The 18,243-nt window shown below is 46.8% G+C and overlaps 1 protein-coding gene across 6 annotated transcripts; it reads right to left on the bottom strand.

Annotated features, from left to right (window-relative positions):
- Window positions 1-4,043: 4,043 nt before the first annotated feature.
- On the bottom strand, window positions 4,044-17,966 carry LOC136487548 (putative ABC transporter B family member 8). Of its 6 annotated transcripts, XM_066484670.1 has the most exons (9): window positions 17,712-17,966; window positions 17,505-17,559; window positions 16,842-17,023; window positions 7,524-7,981; window positions 6,834-7,374; window positions 6,573-6,752; window positions 5,135-6,409; window positions 4,607-5,013; window positions 4,044-4,497 (listed from the first exon to the last, which is right to left on the bottom strand). In XM_066484670.1, the coding sequence occupies exons 1-9, from the start codon at window positions 17,964-17,966 to the stop codon at window positions 4,146-4,148; spliced, it is 3,705 nt and encodes a 1,234-aa protein (XP_066340767.1). In that variant the 3' UTR covers window positions 4,044-4,145. The 6 variants fall into 6 exon arrangements, with proteins under 6 accessions (XP_066340767.1, XP_066340769.1, XP_066340770.1 ...); XM_066484672.1 differs by lacking the exons at window positions 16,842-17,023; window positions 17,505-17,559; window positions 17,712-17,966 and adding exons at window positions 8,398-8,637; window positions 8,695-8,771; XM_066484673.1 differs by lacking the exons at window positions 16,842-17,023; window positions 17,505-17,559; window positions 17,712-17,966 and adding exons at window positions 8,398-8,621; window positions 8,695-8,760.
- Window positions 17,967-18,243: the final 277 nt, after the last annotated feature.

The following is an 18,243-nucleotide window of genomic DNA, read 5'->3' as shown; positions in this document are numbered from 1 at the left end:
TGGTACGTTTGCCGATGTACCCAATTGTTGCTGCAAAACAAGTGTAAGATATGATATTTAACAGATAAAATGTAAAGTCAAGAAGCTACCTCTGAAGGTTTATCGAAAGAAGTGGTGCTTGATATCGGCGGAATTGCCGATGATGATCCAGTAGCAGCTCTTACCCCCTGATGATTAAGGTTAATACAGTTTGTGATCGGCATAAGTGAAAATAATCAAGGTTGTTACCTTAAATGCTTTGACCAAGGTTGTAGCAGCGGCCGATGGAGTAGCCCTGGATGTAGCCAATTTGGACTTAGAAGTGATGGTCTTGGTACGAATCTTCTGGTGGGTCAAAGCGGCTAAGGTGGGAGCGTTGTAGCCGATCGGCGATGTTGGGGAAACAGGCCGGAGATTGAAGGGTTTCCCACTTTTACTCACCGATGGTGCTGGGTTGTTAACCTGTTACAAGAGAATCAGTTACTGATATATGAAGGGAAAAGCAGAAGGGAGTTAAAGGAAACTTACCGCATCGTCAGGGATGGCATATTCAGGGTCGATCATGTGCCGATATGTGTGAACAGAAGTTGCGAACAGTTGTTCTTTCCACTCTCGCCACCATTGCTTATATGACTCGGTGATGAAAGATATTGGTGTCCAGATGGATATATCAACATCTGTAGTATCGGCATCGGGGGAGAGTTGTACTACCTTGTTCCAGTCTGTTCCGCAGATGATTGTTTCCCTGGGTTTGATCACATCGGCAAAGCAGAGTTTGATTGGCAGTTGCCCAAAAGCCAATTGGCGGGATACTGCCGATGGGTTGTAAAATTCATATGTAATGTTGGTGTTTTTCCCGCTGCCGAATGTGTTTACTGGAATTGCCCTGGGAGTGATGATAGCCATCATGAGCTCATTATCTTGATTCAGAGTGTCATCGGCAAAGTTGAAAAGAAGGGGGAATCTGTTTTCTTCGTCGATATAAGGCACCCAGGCCCTATGATCACGAGAAAGACCATTGTAGAAGCTTTGAAAGAATCTGCCGATTTGGTCTTCGTTGGCTTCTGTTCCAGGAAGGACAATTATGGCTTCACCAAAATTGAGGGGTGAGCGTGTTGCCGATTCATCATCCCCGAGCACATAGTCTTCAGCAATTTCTCGTGGGAATTGTTGAGCAAAAAAGTCCCATTGCAAACGTTTGTGCATATGGGCATTCAGCCACATGTTGATAAACCACCACGGGCCTCCCAGGTTGCCGATGGGTTCGCCAAGCAAAAGTTTCTGAGACACTTGATGAAGAAGATGATAAGTGGAGCTCAGAAGGTATCGGCCAAGAGGAAACCTTACGCCATTAGCCAAAAGTTCAGCTGCAGGGAGGAAGGCGTTGGTTGGTCCTACTGATCGACCACAGAAGATAAATTTTTCTAACCACATATTCAGGAATGTGGCATGTTCCCTTTGGCTAAGTGTCCCGGTTTTCTGGTATTCTTGAATATATCCTGTCCAACCGCCGATGTTGCGGGTATTCACCCTATATTCAGACTTTCTACCATAGATGGAGCCTTCATCGGCAGTTGAGATATCCAAGCCAGTAAGCATGTGGACATCGGCAAGGGTAGGAGTAGCTGGGCCATGTCCAAACATAAAAGTATTGGTCGTGTCTGACCAGAAATAAGCAGCTGCAATTATCATTGATTCATTTTTCTGCATATCGGCAATAGAGAGCCTGATGCATTGGTCTAACCTTCGTTCTGCCCAGTATACTTGCATCGATCTATTAACCCTCAAGTACCAATCTTTCCACCCTTTGGTGGTTTTGGGCCAAGATCGGAATGTGTCTTTCCACAAATTCAGAGAGAAATTTTGGGCTCTAAAGGGGATTCTGTTAACCTCTGCATTGATCAGATCGGTTGGATCTGGGTTGCCCATTGGTCCAAGGCATTGGACGTGCGGCTGATCGGTTGGGATAACTAATTTGTTGCGCAATTCCTAAGGTTATGGAATCCAGAAGACAGAAGAAAGGAAAAATCACCAACTGAATGAATTTGCAAAAAGATCAAAGTAAAAGGTAATGGAAGTAGGGCGAACCGCGGGGACATCGAAGTTGATGGCCATTGTCTTGAGGAAGGTAGAGGTACGAGCTGGAAACTTGAGGTTAGCGCCGGAGAAGGGTTCTTGTTGGTTGAGGTCGCGCGGTTGTTCGTCGGAGTCACCGCCGGAGAGAGAGAATGCCAAGGATTGGAGGCTGAAGGTAGAAAATGAGGGTTCCGGAGAAATCTATTTATAAGCCGCCCAGAATAAGGGTATTTTGGACTTATCTCTATGTCGCGCGCATATAGGTCAAGGCGGTTCAGAGGGATATGGTAACTGTTCGCGCGATAATCAGGGGATTGTACAGATGAGTTGATGACAAGTAATCATGACTCGGAGGGGATATCGATATATGATATTTTAATTCTGAAAATGGCGGCATTATCATGTTAAGATCTTGCCGATGGGTTATTGTTTCGGTATCTTAACCATAATCAAGGCAAGAGTGGTTGGTGATTGTGCGATATTTACTGAAGTGCGTGAATCAAGATTAGATTTGATTGGATTTGATAACAAATCAAGTTTTGGCTTGGAGAATGAGTTACGGTAATCGGGCAAAAGCAAGCGTTATCTGGAGTAAATTTCGGAGCATTAATGGTTTTATACTCCGAAATTGGGGGGCATGTGTTGACACCGTTTTTTGCACGTGTCAAAATAATCGGAGTGGACTAATCGGCAAGGGGAAAGTTATTGAATACTTTGATAGCCGATGAAAGCCGGTTTGTAAAGATGGTTGCCGATAGCTGGTGATGGTCGATGGAAAGGTTGATTTGGACTCGGGCGTTGCCGATGAGGTTGGAGGTGTTATTGTCGATGCCGATGAAGGGAGGCTTGAGGACTACTGCCGATGAAACATGGAGTATGCCGATGAAGGGAGGCTTGAAGACTACTGCCGATGAAACAGGGAGTATGCCGATGAAGGAAGACTTGAAGACTACTGCCGATGAAGTAGGGAGTATGCCGATGGGAAAGAGGACGGTGAGATTTCCATCGTAATTGAGGCGGACAGGGAAATAGATAGGAGTTGATTTCCTTTTCTATATTTGTTAGGGTATGATTCATGTAAGAGTCACGTGTTTCCTTAGATATGGGATTGGTGTCCTAGTTGTGTTTGGTTGTGTCTCTTTAGATCAGGGTATAAATATGGAGTAAGGGGCAATGTAATATAGACATCAATCAATATCAAAACCAATTTTTACTCCTATTTGCATCTACTTACTTTTCGGCGACTTCGTCAAGTTGCATATTTTTCCTTTTTTTTACGAGTTCTCATTGATTCGGCGAGCTGCATCGTTTCAGTGCGACCTTCGGCGATTCTTGAGTTCCGTGTGAGCACCTCTTGGCCGTGACTTCCGGGCGTATCGCTGTTGTCAGGACTAAAGTGTTCGTATCTTCATCCTTGTCGATTAGCAGGTCAAATCGACTGGCACGCTTTGGATATCGATTCGGGTATTAGCCCTTTGTGTTTGCAGATCCACTTTTGCATCAACAAAAATAGATCGTGATGTTGCACATGTTGCAATGGTTGTACACGTATGTTGCAAGCATCCGTTCTAAATGTTTCATCTGCTTTTTTCAGATGTATGTTGCAAGTGTGCATATTTGGATGTTGCATATGTTTCACACATATGCTGCAAGAGTATGTTTGAAATATTTCAGTTGTTTCAGTTTTATGTTGCAATAAGTGTTTTCATGTTGCAAGTTGCAATTGTTTTATCTAGATGTTGCATATGTTTGACACATATTGTAAGTGTATGTTCTAAATATTTTATCTGCTTCAGACTTACGTTGCATTTAAGTGATTTATAATGCTTGCTTTTCCTTATCATACTTTTTTTTAGTTACTAGGCCATATTATCATTTCTTTATATATTTTTTTGCCAATCTTAGCCCACCAGAAACTTTGAAAGGCGAAGATTGTGTCAAATATATATATTTATATGTTAACTGGTTATTGAAAGAGTTGCTTGAAAACTAGCTTAGGAGTGCTGCTTCTGTGCTATAGTAACCTAGCAATAATATCAATTACTGCAGGAGTTTCATTAGATATAATAGTTTACATTACATACAGTCAGTTACTTCTGAAGAGTTGCGAGGTTGTAGAATGCTCCCTTCTTGTTCATGAGCTCCGGGTAAGAGCCACGCTCCACCACTGTACCCTCTCCCAGGAAAGCAATCGAGTCCACATTCTTGATTGTGTTTAGTCGATGTGCCACCACAATTGTGGTCCTCCCTGACATTATTCGATCAAGAGCTTCCTGCACCACTTGCTCTGACTGCGCATCAAGCGCACTTGTTGCTTCATCAAGTAGTAGTATTGCTGGATTCCGGATTATTGCCCTTGCAATTGCAATTCTTTGCTTCTGTCCCCCTGAGAGCTGTATACCATGCTCTCCGCAATCAGTATCGTATCCATCCTCCAAGGATCTGAAAAATAATCAACTTAGTTCCTTGTGTTATACAATGCGAGTTGAAATAAAAGGCATGCTTGCAAGATTTATACAATTTTGGAATAGAAACAAGTAAAAAGACTTACGAGATTAACTCATGTGCGTTTGCAGCTTTTGCAGCTTCGACAATCTCATCTTCATCAGCTTCTGGTTTACCAAAAGCAATGTTGTCCCTGACACTGCCCGAAAACATTGCAGGCTCCTGACTAACAAGAGCTGTAAATCCTCGGAACCAGAGAATATTCATCTCCCTCACATCCATACCATCAATTCTTACGGCCCCCCTATCAACATCGTAGAACCTCTGGATCAAACCTATGATAGTTGATTTACCACAACCGCTTCTCCCAACCAGGCCAACACTCGTTCCTTCTTTCACGTCCAAGCTAAAATCCTGTAGGATAAGGCATTCTGGTCTTGTTGGATATGCAAAACCTACCTCCTTGAATTCTGTTCTACCTTCTATTTTCTTCTTCTGATCTTCCTTCTCCACCTGCAAAATAGATGTATATTATTCTCACTCATAGCAAGACCGCGTTGTAAAATCATTCTATACTCGCATAACTGCTTTGCCGATATGTATTCTGTATGATGCTTACGAATGAGTTTGTTACCTGTGAATTTTTTGGAGAGATGGATTTCCTATCTAGCACCTCAAATACTGAAGCAACTGCATTTGCTCCCTTTGCCAGGTCAGATGTCATGCTACCAGCATCAGCAATCAGCTTTCCTGTGCTCACCAGCACGAAAAAGGTTTTGAAAACATCACCCGCTGATATCTCCCCAGACTGTGCCAGCTTCCCACCATACCAGAAGGCCAGTGCCCATGACAAGAACGAGAGGCAAGGTGACAACCCTGTGGTTATCCCTGCTACCCATGATTTCTTCCTTGCTTTTTTCAAGGGTTCCTCTTGTGCATGCTCGAATAGCTGAAGAACCTTCAATGAGCATCCAAAGGAGGTTACCATCCTGTGGTTGTAAACAGCTTCTATGGCAATCTGGGTGCTATGATGCTGAGCCTTTGCCAAGTCCCTTGACACGTTTGAGAGAACCACTTTTTTTGCATAATAGCATATCATTGTAGATGGCTGTACAGCTATCATGACAAGAGCAAGTTTCCAAGCTACAATCAGGCCCATTGTCACCGCAATTATAATTCCGGAAGCTGTTTGAAGCAGTAAGGATATTCTATCTGCAACAAGGGTTTTGACAAGAGAAGCCTCATTGCTTAGCCGAGAGCACAATGCACCGCTTGAATTAGTTTCTTCATCAAACCATGCTGCCTCAAAGGTTAAGATCTTCTCAAGTACTTGAACCCGGATGCGCCTAACAAGATGCTCCCCCATGTATGCAAAATTGTAGTGTTGTAATAGATTCACAACAATGGATACCAAGGACAGTGAGCAGAAGATCAAGGCATAGCGTTTGATATTTGCATTCATCTCATTTTGGTCCTGAACAAAGAATACAGCAATCATTCCTCCGATGGTTATGGCATAGATGGGCTGCAATGAACCATATACCAATGCAGATAAACTGCCTAAGACTGCCTGCCTCCACTCAGGTGCGTTCATTGCAAGAAGCCTGGAGAAAGATGGTGCAGGTGGAGGAACATCAGAATTATTTTCCTTTAAGATAGCTGGTGTTAGTGGCATTGGACTTGCTCTGGACATGCTGTGACGGCTGGTACTTGTCCTGGCCACTGAGGAAGCCCTAAATTGTTCATTTTCTTGATCAATGTAGCTTACCATCTGCAATTTCACAAGTCTCGAGTACGGGCCACCCTTGCTGATCAGTTCATCATGTGTACCAATTTCAACGATTGTACCCCCATCAACTACTGCGATCTGATCAGCGTTCTTCACAGTTGAGAGCTTATGAGCTACTACCTAACCATTGTTAATGAATAATCAGGGATTCAACGTCAAATGATTTTCTCTTCAAAAAGCTGAAGTTCTAAGTAATTCAAGAAGTTCTGATATAAGGGTTATAAAGTATGAAGAGTGAGTTTCCACAAAAAAGGTATGAAGAGTGGAAGCAGTGACAATTTACCAGTGTTGTTCGTCCCGTGGATGCTTGATCAAGTGCATGCTGTACCAAGTTTTCTGATTCTGAATCAAGTGCACTTGTGGCTTCATCGAGCAAGAGTATAGCAGGGTTCTTAATTATCGCCCTTGCAATGGCAATACGCTGCTTTTGGCCACCTGATAACAATGCTCCACGCTCACCAATCTGCAAGAATGGACCATAAAGTATGTATGAGACATGGAATTAAGGTGGCTGAATGTTCCTTTTCACTTTTGATGCGCGTACCTTAGTCTCATATTCCTCTGGAAGCCCCCTTATGAAGTTGTGAGCATTTGCTGTCATAGCTGCTGCATAAACCTCATCCATGGTCCCATCTGGTTTGCCAAACAAGATGTTCTCTTTTATTGAAGTACCAAACAATGCATGATCCTGGCTGACTAGCCCCATTTTGCTCCTGATCCATTTGAGCTGGAGTCCTTTAATGTCAAAACCATCAATTTTGACAGTTCCTTCACTGGCATCATAGAAGCGCTGCACTAAAGCTATTGCTGTTGACTTGCCGCTGCCACTGGACCCAACCAAAGCAATAGTTCGCCCAGCAGGAATCTGGAGGTTGAAGTTTTTGAGGACTGGCATATTTGGTCTTGATGGGTACACGAAACGGACAGATTCAAATTCGAGCTCTCCCTGAATTTGATCCAAAATAAGGCCTTTTGGGTCATCAGCATTAATCTGGGGAACACGGTTTATCCGATCAAGGATTCTTGTGGCAGCAACAGATGCCTCAGTGAAATGTTTCAGTTCAGGGAGTGCCATTCCAAGGGATCTGCAACATTCAGTAAAAGATTGTTAGTTAAGCTTCTATTTCTACATGATCAGATGGAATCATGAAGTCAGTAAGGCTTAAAGAGTACAAGAAACATGATCAGATGGAGTCATGAAGTCAGTAAGGCTTAAAGAGTACAAGAAACATACAGGCCACCCAAGACGAATGAAATCCCAGCAGCATATATCCTTCCACCACTTACATGATGTAACATCACCAATCTGCCACCGTACCATGCGAGAAACGCCCAAATGGCAAAAGAAAGGCCCATGAACCCAACAGCAAGACCCTTTGCAATGCCTTGTTTGATCCCCAGCTTGATCGTCTTGTCAAGGATTGCTGTGTATTTCTGGATGATCCTTTTCTCGGCTGTGAAGGAGTAAACGGTCTTGATAGAGCCCAGAGCTTGCTGGACCAGGGAATTCGCCTTGGCGTACTCATGGCGTGACTGGCGGGACAGGTAGAGAAGGTACTTGCCGTAGATGAGCCCTGGGATTATGAGAAGCAGGACCAGAGGAAAAGAAACCAGAGCCAGCCTCCAGCAGAAATAAGTGGCAAAGCCTAGTCCGGAGACGAAGACCGTAGAGTGCATCAGAAATAGAGGGACCTGTTCCAGATTTTATGAAAATCAACCAATCATGCTGTTATTTCTCCTTGATGAATGATGAACCAAAACTGAATTATATTACGTGGAGTTCTGCCCTGCTCTTTTATTTTCACGCATTCATTTTTTCTGGAAGCTGGATAAATTATTTCAGCTTGTCTTTTTTTTTTCAAGTATGTAAAGACTAAAGAGTGTGGGTGTACGTCTAGATCATCCAAGTAGTTTGGGTGTGTTTGGTTCATGTTTAAAACCTGGTCTGGCTAGCCAACTAATCCTGGGCAGCCATAGCCTGGCTTCAAAAAATCCAAGATGCACTTGTTTGGTTGCATTGGCTAGCTTAGCCTGTATAAGAAATTCTGTGTTTGGTTGGTTACTTTGTCCAAGATACAATCACCACATCTGAACATGGTTAAGTTTACCTCCATAGAAGTATTTCGTCGAACAGGTTGTGGGCAGAGGATTTGAGCGGGCACCTCCGCCGTTGCCATCCTCCCTCTCCTCGCCGATAGAGAAGGGGCATTGGCTGCTGCCGCCGTCCTCCGTCTCCTCGCTGATAGCGATGAGGTGCAGGCGCCCTGGCCGCTGCCGCGTCGTCCTCAGTCCTCCCCTCCTTGCCATAGCGAAGGGGCGCAGAGACAGGGATCTGCCGGACCAAGAAGCTGTGGTGTGGAGGTAGGAACGCAGGGTGAGAAGAAGAGAGGGAGCTGGAGCCGCACCGTTACGGATGACGGCCTCCGCGTGCGCCCCATCGTCCTCCGTGTGCACGGCGAGCGGCATCGACCTTCGCTCCGAGTGGACGACAAGCACGTGTTTTTTATTTCTTTTTATAAAAAAAATAAAACAATTTTCCTACCCCAGCGACGCATCTTTAGCCCGGTGATGCATCCTGCATCCAGCTAACACCGGAAATAAGGTGGGTTGTTTATTCGTCTTTTCTTTAGATATAGTACCACATTGTGTCCTAAATCATCAGTCGTTTTTTTATTCTAGGTACATGTTTAGATATATAATAAAAATTGTTATGCAACTTATATGTCTAGATATACAATAAAAGTTGTATATTTACAAATGCCAAAACTATCTATATATAATAAATTAAAATAGAGGAAGTACTCCATCCGTTCTAAATTATAAGTCGTTTTGACTTTTTTGGTACATCCATTTTATTACGCATTTAGTAGATATAATAATATGTCTATATACATAGCAAAATGAATGAACCAAAAAAGTCAAAGCGACTTATAATTTTTGAACAGAGGCAGTATTTGTTTAGGATTACTTGATTCGCCTCACAATAGATGATAGTGTAGCTATTGTTTTGATTCATAACTAAAATGCCATCTATATTGGATGAGGGAGTATATCTTTTAGATAATGAATTTTTATTAACCCCACCTCTATATCCATAGAGGATATACAGAGTCAAAAGGACACAAGAATCCTAAGACCAATACCACAACAAAGTTTCATACACAACCAAAAAAAGGAAAAAAACGATGACCTTGGCACATCCCTGCTTCTCGACTTCCTCTCATGAAACATCGAGATTCGGTGAGTGGAAGTCATCAAGTCGCCGTCGCCCCTAGTGCGCCATCGCTGTGAACCTCCGCTGGTACCATCTTCATCCGCTTCGAGTGAGCTGACGCCACGTGTCGCTGGTTAGCCCACCTTCATTGGTCGCCGTCCAATCACAACTAGCCGATCAGACACTAGCTTCTACTTCGCCAGATTCATAGGCCTCCGTTGCCCATAGGGCAACACCATCATTGGGATCATGATCGTCGCCTCTACCGGAGTCCTCTATCGCTGCCGCCAAGGATATCCTCTTCCGCCTGGACTCCCAAGCCACCGCTGCCAATGGGATCCGCCTCCTCCTCACTGAGATCCTTGCACCAGCGCTCAAGCTACTGTCGCGGCGCCGCCCCTAGGACACAACTGCCTATGGACCCACCTCCGCTGGATCTGCCTTTTCCCTGCCGAGGACTGACCGTAGACGCTTAGGTCACCACCATCCTCCGCCACACCCGCCGCCGCCCAAAGGGACGACGCCGTGACGCCTTGCCACTACCTGCCGCCCTACCGACCACCTCCATTACTGGCACCATAGGGGCCCGCTGATGCCCTACCTCTAGATGTGAGCTCCAGCGGCCACACTAGGGCTAGAGGGGGGATGACCCGTTCAAGCGCCGCCATTGGTCACAACCTCTAGATCTAGGCACGACTCCTCTTTTGTCTCTGGAAGCACCGCTGGGTCGATCCTCAAGCGTGGAGCCATAGGCAGGGGCACACAGACACAATGTTGGGACCGGCCGGAGCGAGCCGACGATCGCACCACCACTTCGATGAGCCTAGGAGCACGCAAGCGCTCCGCCGCTTCGGGCAGGGTCAAGCGCATCGCCAAGTCAGAGGGCCACGCGTCGCCGCGCCTGGCAGGGGCGAGCGCACCGCCAGATTGGGTAGGGCCACGCGCCACCATGCATGGTAGGGTGAGTGCACCACCGCACCGCCTTATAAACGACCACAACGATCACCGCTTAGTTTGGATCGATGATGGCAGACCCGTCTAGGAGCTTGCGCGAGAGCGGAGCCGTGGGGCCGCTGTCGGCCCTGCATGTTTGGATATCAGACGAGGATGTATATGTGCTTGTTTGGTTTGGTGGCTAACCCCCAACCAGGCTCCAGGAAGCTAGCTTTGGGCTGTTTGGTTGCTTTGTTTGAAGGCTGAAGCCAGGCTCCATAGTGCCACCGACCACCCCCTTAGCTAGGCTATAGAAAAACGCAGGGGCCGATCGTTCTTTGGGAGCCAGGTGTGGCTAAGCGACCGTATAGGTTCTCCTCATCGCCATCGCACCCAACAGCAAACACTCTCCCCCCTCACCGATGGCGTCGAGCTCTGCTCCCCCCGACGAGATCTCCTCTCCCCCTCCATTCTCACTACCGCGTCTGGAGACCACCCCATGCTGGGTGGGCGCAAGGGTCGGGAGGGATTCCTCCTAGAGCTCGCTGGCAAGGGCATTGTGCTCCTCCGCATCTGGTCCTCCTCTGTATCTGGGAGCTCATGGAGGGACGCACGGTGGAGCTCGTGAAATCAGCGGTGAAATCTCCTCCTCTATCCGTGCATCTTCTCTGCGAGCTGGCCACGGAGCCACGGGCGGTCACCGGCAATATGGGCAAGCAAGTGGGAGGCCACCACACTAAAAAGTCCTAATTGCTAGAGGGGAGGTGAATAGCCTATTAAAAATTTCTACAACAATACTTAAGCCAAATGGTTAGATAATTAAACGGTGAAGCGAGTGTTGCGCTAGTCTACTAAAAATACAAGCCTCCTATCCATAATTCTAGTTATCTATGATCTCTATTTCACTCAAGAGGCTAAGTCACTGCTCTCTAAGTTAGTGAGCTCTCAAGGACAACCTAAAGAGCCTCACTAACCAAACTAACAAGACACAAGCTAGCTCTCAAGACTAATTACAATAAAGAGCTTAGCTACACTAGGAAAGTAAATGCAAGAGAGGTAGTGATATTTATACCGCCGTGGCAACAGATGATCAATCAATCACAATAGAAACCTAGAGATAATGATGACACAATGATTTATCCTCGAGGTTCACTTGCTTGCCGGCAAGCTACATCCTCGTTGTAGCGATTCACCCACTTGGAGGTTCACGCACTAATAGGCATCACACACCTAACCTATAATCGGGTGCCGCACAACCAACACAAGATGAGGATCCATAAGCTATGAGCAATCCACTAGAGTATCTTTTGGCTCTCCGCGGGGAAAAGGTCAAGAACCCCTCATAATCATCACGATCGGAGCCAAAGACAAGCACCTTCCTTCGCTCAACGATCCTCACTGCACCAAGCCATCTAGGTGGTGGCAACCACCAAGAGTAACAAGTGAAATCTGCAGCGAAACACAATCACCAAGTGCCTCTAGATGCAATCACTCAAGCAATGCACTTGGATTTACTCCCAATCTCTCACAAAGATGAAGAATCAATGATGGAGATGAGTGTGAGGGCTTTGGCTTAGCTCACTAGGTTGCTATGTCAATGAAAATGGCCAAGAGAGTGAGCTAGAGTCGGCCATGGGGCTTAAATAGAAGCCCCCACGAAATAAAGCTGGTGGGCTCAACACAGAGCCCACTGCGCACTGACTGGACACGCTGGTTGAAGCGACCAGACGCACCTGAGCCAACGTCCGGTCACTAGATGGCGGCCACATGTTGCCCTCATTCAAGCATAGCTGACCGATCCCAAAAGTCACCAACGCCCGTGCCATGTGTCAAGTGAAGACCGGACGCGCCAACGCCGACCTGACGCGCCAAGCCAGCGTCCGATCACGCGCGCACCCGTGCCCTCGAGCCACTGACAGGACACGCCGCTGCATAGACCTGACTCGCGCCCACGCCGAGTCCAGTCATTTCTAGTAAGCTCCCCGAGCGCCTTTTTCACAACATGACACGTTTGGTCAATGGTGATCGGACCCACGCCAGCGTCCTCTCCTTCCTTCCTCTTCTTAGTGCTTGCATCAGCGTACATCATGAGTGACCAGATGCACCCCCTGCACGTTCGGTCCTGCCTTCTCTTCAGCATCCGATCGAGGGACCAAGGCGATGCCACACTGCGCGCCACTGACCGGACGTAGGCCCGAGTGAAAGCTCTAGTTTGGTTTCGGTGAATTGATGAAACCCTTAGTGCTAACCTAGTTTATCAAAGTGATTATGAGATAGGTAGCACTACTCCAAGTGATGAAGCAAATGAAGATCATGATATCATGATGATGATGGCATGGTGATGATCAAATGCTTGGACTTAGAAAAGAGGAAAGAAAAACAAAAAGCTCAAGGTAAAGGTGAAATTGATAGGAACTTTTTGGTTTAGTGATCGAGACACTTAGAGAGTGTGATCATATTTAGGATTGATAGCCATTTTATTAAGAGGGGTGGAACTCGTATCAAAATGCGGTTATCAAAGTGCCACTAGATGCTCTAACTCATTGCATATGCATTTAGGATCTAGTGGAGTGCTAACACCCTTGAAAATGTTTGTGAAAAATATGCTAACACACATGCACAAAGGTGATACACATTGTGTTTAGCACTTTGGAGCAAGGGTTCAAAAACTTCATCGGTGGAGTGTCCACCCGTAGAGTGCGGACAGTCCAACAGTGCCACCGGCGTCCTGTACAGAAAAGACAGGATTTCACAGAGTGCACCGGACACTGGTCACGTAGTGACCGGACGCTGGGGTCCTGCGTCCGGTCAGTGGCACGCACTGAAGGCCACCCTCGGTCACTTGACCGGACATAGGCGACTGGACTCTGGCTGAACACTATTCATCATCCGGTCATGATGATGTGGCAGCGCACAGAGAAGTGGGCGAGTGATCGGACGCTGGGCGAGTCCGGTCGGGCATGACCGAACGCGTCCGGTCGTGAGTGGAACCTTACTGGAAACGACCGGACGCTGGTGTTGGTGCGTCCGGTCACTTCGAGCAGCGCGTTCGGTCACAACTTAAATACACTAATGACCGTTGAGATCGGGTGATCAGTATTTGAAGTAGGGGACATGTGGCAAAGATCTGAGGACCGGACGCTGGGGTCCTGCGTCCGGTCAATACGACAGGCGTGTCTGGTTGCCTCGTTTTTTCAGTGAACAGAGAGCCAACGACTCTATTCGTGGGGGCTCTCTATTTAAGCCTCATGGCCGGCTCAAGCTCACCCTCTTGGCCATTTGCATTGACATAGCAACCTTGTGAGCTTAGCCAAAGCCCTCCCACTCATCTCCATCATTGATTCATCATCTTTGTGAGATTGGGAGAGAATCCAAGTGCATTGCTTGAGTGATTGCATCTAGAGGCACTTGGTGTTCGTGTTTCGCTACGGGATTCGCTTGTTGCTCTTGGTGGTTGCCGCCACCTAGACGGCTTGGAGTAGCGGAGGAGGACTGGCATGAGTTGGTGATTGTTCGTGGCCATCTCCCGGTGATTGTGAGGGGTCTTGTGCCTTTTCCGGTGGAGCGCCGAAAGGTAACTCTAGTGGATTACTCGTGTCATTAAGTTACCTCACTTGTGGGTAGGTTCTTGCGGTGTCCAAGTGTGTGGACGAGGTTCGTGCAACACCTCTTAGCCGCCGAACCACCAAGCGTTAGTCGACACAACGGGGACTAGCGTGCCGGCAAGCACGTGAACCTCGGGAGAAAAATTAGTTGTCTCTTGCCCTTTGGTATTCTCCAGTGATTGAGTTAGTATTCATCTTGTGATTGGTTCACTCCTCTACGCGGCGGTATAATCAGCTTACTCATTTACATTCCCGCAAACTAGTTGTAGCAAACTCTTTAGTGTAACTAGAATTGAGAGCTTGCTTTGTAGCTTAAGTTCATCTAGTGGAGCTCTTTAGTGTAGCAAGTGTGAGAGCTCTTAGTGAGTAGTGACATAGCAAATTATGTGTCTAGTGATCATAGCAAATAGAATTGTTGGATAGGTGGCTTGCAACCCTTGTAGAGCTAGAGCAAGTTTGCATTTCGCTATTTGTTATACTAATCAAATTGCTCTAGTTGGTTTGTAGATTTTTAAATAGGCTATTCACCCCCTCTAGCCATATTAGGACCTTTCACCGAGTCCAGTCACTGCCTAGGCAACGTCCGGTCACCTCGGGAAGCCTCCTCCACTTCTCCAATTTTGCCACCCTTGCTCAAATGTGCTAACCGCTAAGTGTATCATCTTGTGCACGTGTGTTAGTATATTTTCACAAACATTTTCAAGGGTGTTAGCACTCACTAGAATCTAAATGCATACGCAATGAGTTAGAACATCTAGTGGCACTTTGATAACCGCATTTCGATACGAGTTTTACCCCTCTTAATAGTACAACTATCTATCCTAAATGTGATCACACACATTATGTGTCTTGATCACCAAAAGAAAGAGCTCATATTAAGTATACCTTTGCCTTGAGTTTTTTGTTTTTCTCTTTTTTCTTTTCCAAGCCCGAGCACTTGATCATCACCATGGCCTCCACCATCATCATGATCTTCACCATTTGCTTCACCACTTGGAATGTGCTACCCTATCTCATAATCACTTAGAGCAATGGGTTAGCACTTAGGGTTTCATCAATTCACCAAAACCAAACTAGAGCTTTCACACGCGAACTCCTTCTAGATCTCCAGCGACCACATCCGACTAAGCTCCCCGGCGTCCGTGTGTTCTAGATCCTTCCACCTCCCTCCACCTCCCTGGCGTCTGCGCGCCGGTCACCTGCTTCCCCAGCTAGATCCTCACGTCCACGGGTTCCCCACCCGCGAGGAGCTCGTCTTATTCGCCGGCCAATGCGACCTCATTGCCGTCGGCGCGTCCTCCACCACCACCGGCGAGGTGCCCAGTGCCCACCACCTGTTTGTGATAATGTGTCAAAGGGGGCAAAGTTACCGGCTCCAAGAAGAGGTGATTGTATACAAAGTAAACCGGGCAACCAAACACTCCATTTGTTAGCCAGGCTTAAATAATGCAGGCAACCAAACAATTGCAGATTGGCTTGATGGGAGCAGGCCAAGGCTGCTCAGGCTTAGATGGTAGCCAGGCTAGAATACACCATGTATCTTTATGGGGTACCTTACTCAATTTCATTGTGTGATTTATGCCTCATGTAAGCAGCACCCCGCATGTTCCTTGTTACGGTCCTGCTCCTGCGTGCCTTCCAGGAATCCAGGTCCATGAGGACCATGACAAAATCAAATGAATATGGATCTAGCTTCTAGCGTTTCCACCGTTTACAGGGTACTAAATAGCATTCGTAACGCTCGCTATAGCGGCCAGCACCTTACCGCTACCGCTACGACGTAGCGGCTTGGTGGAACTTAGCGCCCGCTATTTGGCGCAGCAAGCTGCTATAACGCCATTTTTTGACATAGCAGTCCATTATAGCGGCCCAAGTCTAGGTCATGCTTAATTTAAGATGTATTTGATCGAGAATCGACTCTTCGAATACAATTAGATATCTATTTACACTATTTTAGTTATATGTTTATTAGTCTATCGTTAATGTGTATTTAGTTCATTTGTTAATGTGTAAGAAAATCATTTTAAGATATAAATATACCTAAATTATTTGAGATTATTTTTTTGACGCTAAAAAATTATTTGAGATTATTAGACAATGTTATTGGAACTTAGCGTCCGCGTTCGCTATCTGCAATCCACAGTATAAACGTCAGATACTGACCCGCTATCCGCTATTTGTTAGCTGGATCGTCTGCCGCATGGTGTAGTAGTGATCATGCTTGACGGATAAAATATAAGACGTCAGCCTAGATTGTACTAGACTACAAGGCAGATGACGGTGCCGAGGCCATAGGTCATTTCTTCACATGGCCTGCCATTCCGGGTCAAACTGTTTGATTTCCCACTGATTCAGTGACGCTCTATTGCTGTAGTAGGTCGCTTGTTTCTATCCTCGTGCGCTCGTGCCCAGGCAAGTTAGTTAAAAAAAAGGATTCGCTGACGGTCTACAAGATTATAACAGGTAAGCGAACAGGTTCTCACATGTCCTCGATCGTCCTAAAAAAAAGGCTAGGTTTCCATCAGTCGACAAGGGCAAAACCTCACAGGTGTTGCTGGAGGCTGGGTCAAGGCAGTCATTGGAAAATGGAGTCACATCTCATATGACTGAAGCGTGATAGGGAATGTATGCAGCTAGCGTACTCTCGTCATTTTTTTGGTCTTTCTGACGTCTGACGAGTGACGAACTGAAGATTCTTTATGTTGATTGAATTCTGACGACGACGAGTGAAGAAGTGAAGGAATGGGAAGAAGGGTTGGGGTTGGTGGTGTGCCTGGCTGCCTGCAGTACTGCACCGTACCTTCTCGCTGAGGACCTCCTGGATGTGGGAGGCGTCCTTGGAGATGCTGTTTATGATCTCCGAGGTGGTGGCCTGATCCTGCGAGTCGAAGAAGCCCGCCTCCTGCCGCAGGATGGCCTGCAGGTACAGGTACCGGATCCGCAGCACCTGCCGCTCGCTCGTCCGGCTCCAGGAGTACCCTTCTGCAGCCAGGAAACAGATGCCTGAGATGTAGAACCAGCCACTTACTTAGCCTCTCGTTTGGAAAAAAAAATGTAAGAACTTGCAGAAAGTTGCATAGGTAGAAAACAATTTAATTCTATAAGTCCTGACAAGAAAAATCAGACTTTCCAGTATGGACATCAGTTCTTTATTAGTTTTAAAACAAATCTGTATGTAGCGCTAAAAAGATGTCTTCTTTTGGCTCTCATCGTACACATGGGGCAACCGAGTAGGGTAACATAGATTAAGATATAGAAAGAGAACTGCCCAGAGATGATGTCTCCTTTTGAACGCAAAATTGCCATTAAAAATGGTAAGTACCAAACATTTTTGTTAGTTCCCGTTAAAACAAGGGGAAAGTTCTTCATTGCAAGCAAGCAGGTTCTGAGAAACAGAATGTGTACGGTGAATGATGTGCATGAATAAATAGGCTAGGTGTGGCGAGCAGCGAGCTGAAGTTACCCATGAACGCCACCGCCAGGACCACGAGCGCCAGGTAGACGAAATTCAGGCACGACTGCATCATCACGGGAAAAAGTACAAAAACAAAGGTGAACAAATAAACTTACTGAAAAATTAATGCATACAGACGATGTTGATCGAGCACGGTTCGGAGCTGACGGCACTTGTCGCCGGTACAAGTAAGGTAATGCACGGCGCACGACGAACCTTCTCCACCTGGTGCATGAACTGCGCGCTCTTGGCGCCGCCGGTGGCGGCAGCCTGGGCGCCCCCGTTCCCGAGCGCGTTCATCACGTCGCTGGCGAAGATGAGCAGCAGGTTGGTGGAGCACCCGTCGCCGATGGCCCCCAGCGTGCCCAGGGCCATGAGCAGGACGTCCACCCGGTCCGCGAACCGGAACATGCCGCGGATGCTCATCGTCCGCTCGCCGGCACCGGCGCCGGCGCCCGCTGGGGCACTCATCTTCTCCTCCTCCCTCCTCCTCGCCCCTCTATTGCAAGCTGGAGCCTGACAAGATGACCGCCGGCCGGAGCAAAGCAATGCTTGTGGACCAGGGCTTTATACAGCTGAGTTGAGTGTGTGCACCAACTCGCGCCGTGTGTCTCATCAGCAATTTTCCTCCCTTTTATTATTTGGGGTTGCATCATAAGGGGGCATGCCGGCATGCACACATCATATTGCAACAGAGTAATGATCGAGTTGGAATTCAGCATGTGTGGTGTGGAGGACAAAGTTGGCT

Source organism: Miscanthus floridulus, chromosome 10 (genome assembly GCF_019320115.1).
Source record: "Miscanthus floridulus cultivar M001 chromosome 10, ASM1932011v1, whole genome shotgun sequence".
In the NCBI taxonomy this organism is placed as follows: Eukaryota; Viridiplantae; Streptophyta; class Magnoliopsida; order Poales; family Poaceae; genus Miscanthus; species Miscanthus floridulus.
Note: the sequence above shows the minus strand (reverse complement) of the source record. Positions and strands in the feature narration are given on the sequence as shown.

Bases quoted from the DNA above. Each gene is read 5' to 3' on its own strand.
- LOC136487548 (XM_066484670.1), bottom strand. From the start codon at position 17,966: ATGAGTGCCCCAGCGGGCGCCGGCGCCGGTGCCGGCGAGCGGACGATG. The intron at 7,982-16,841 runs GTACGGTGCAGT...AATCTGGAACAG, and splicing joins AGGAGGTCCTCAGCGAGAAG to GTCCCTCTATTTCTGATGCA. The intron at 7,375-7,523 runs GTATGTTTCTTG...TGAATGTTGCAG, and splicing joins TCATTCGTCTTGGGTGGCCT to ATCCCTTGGAATGGCACTCC.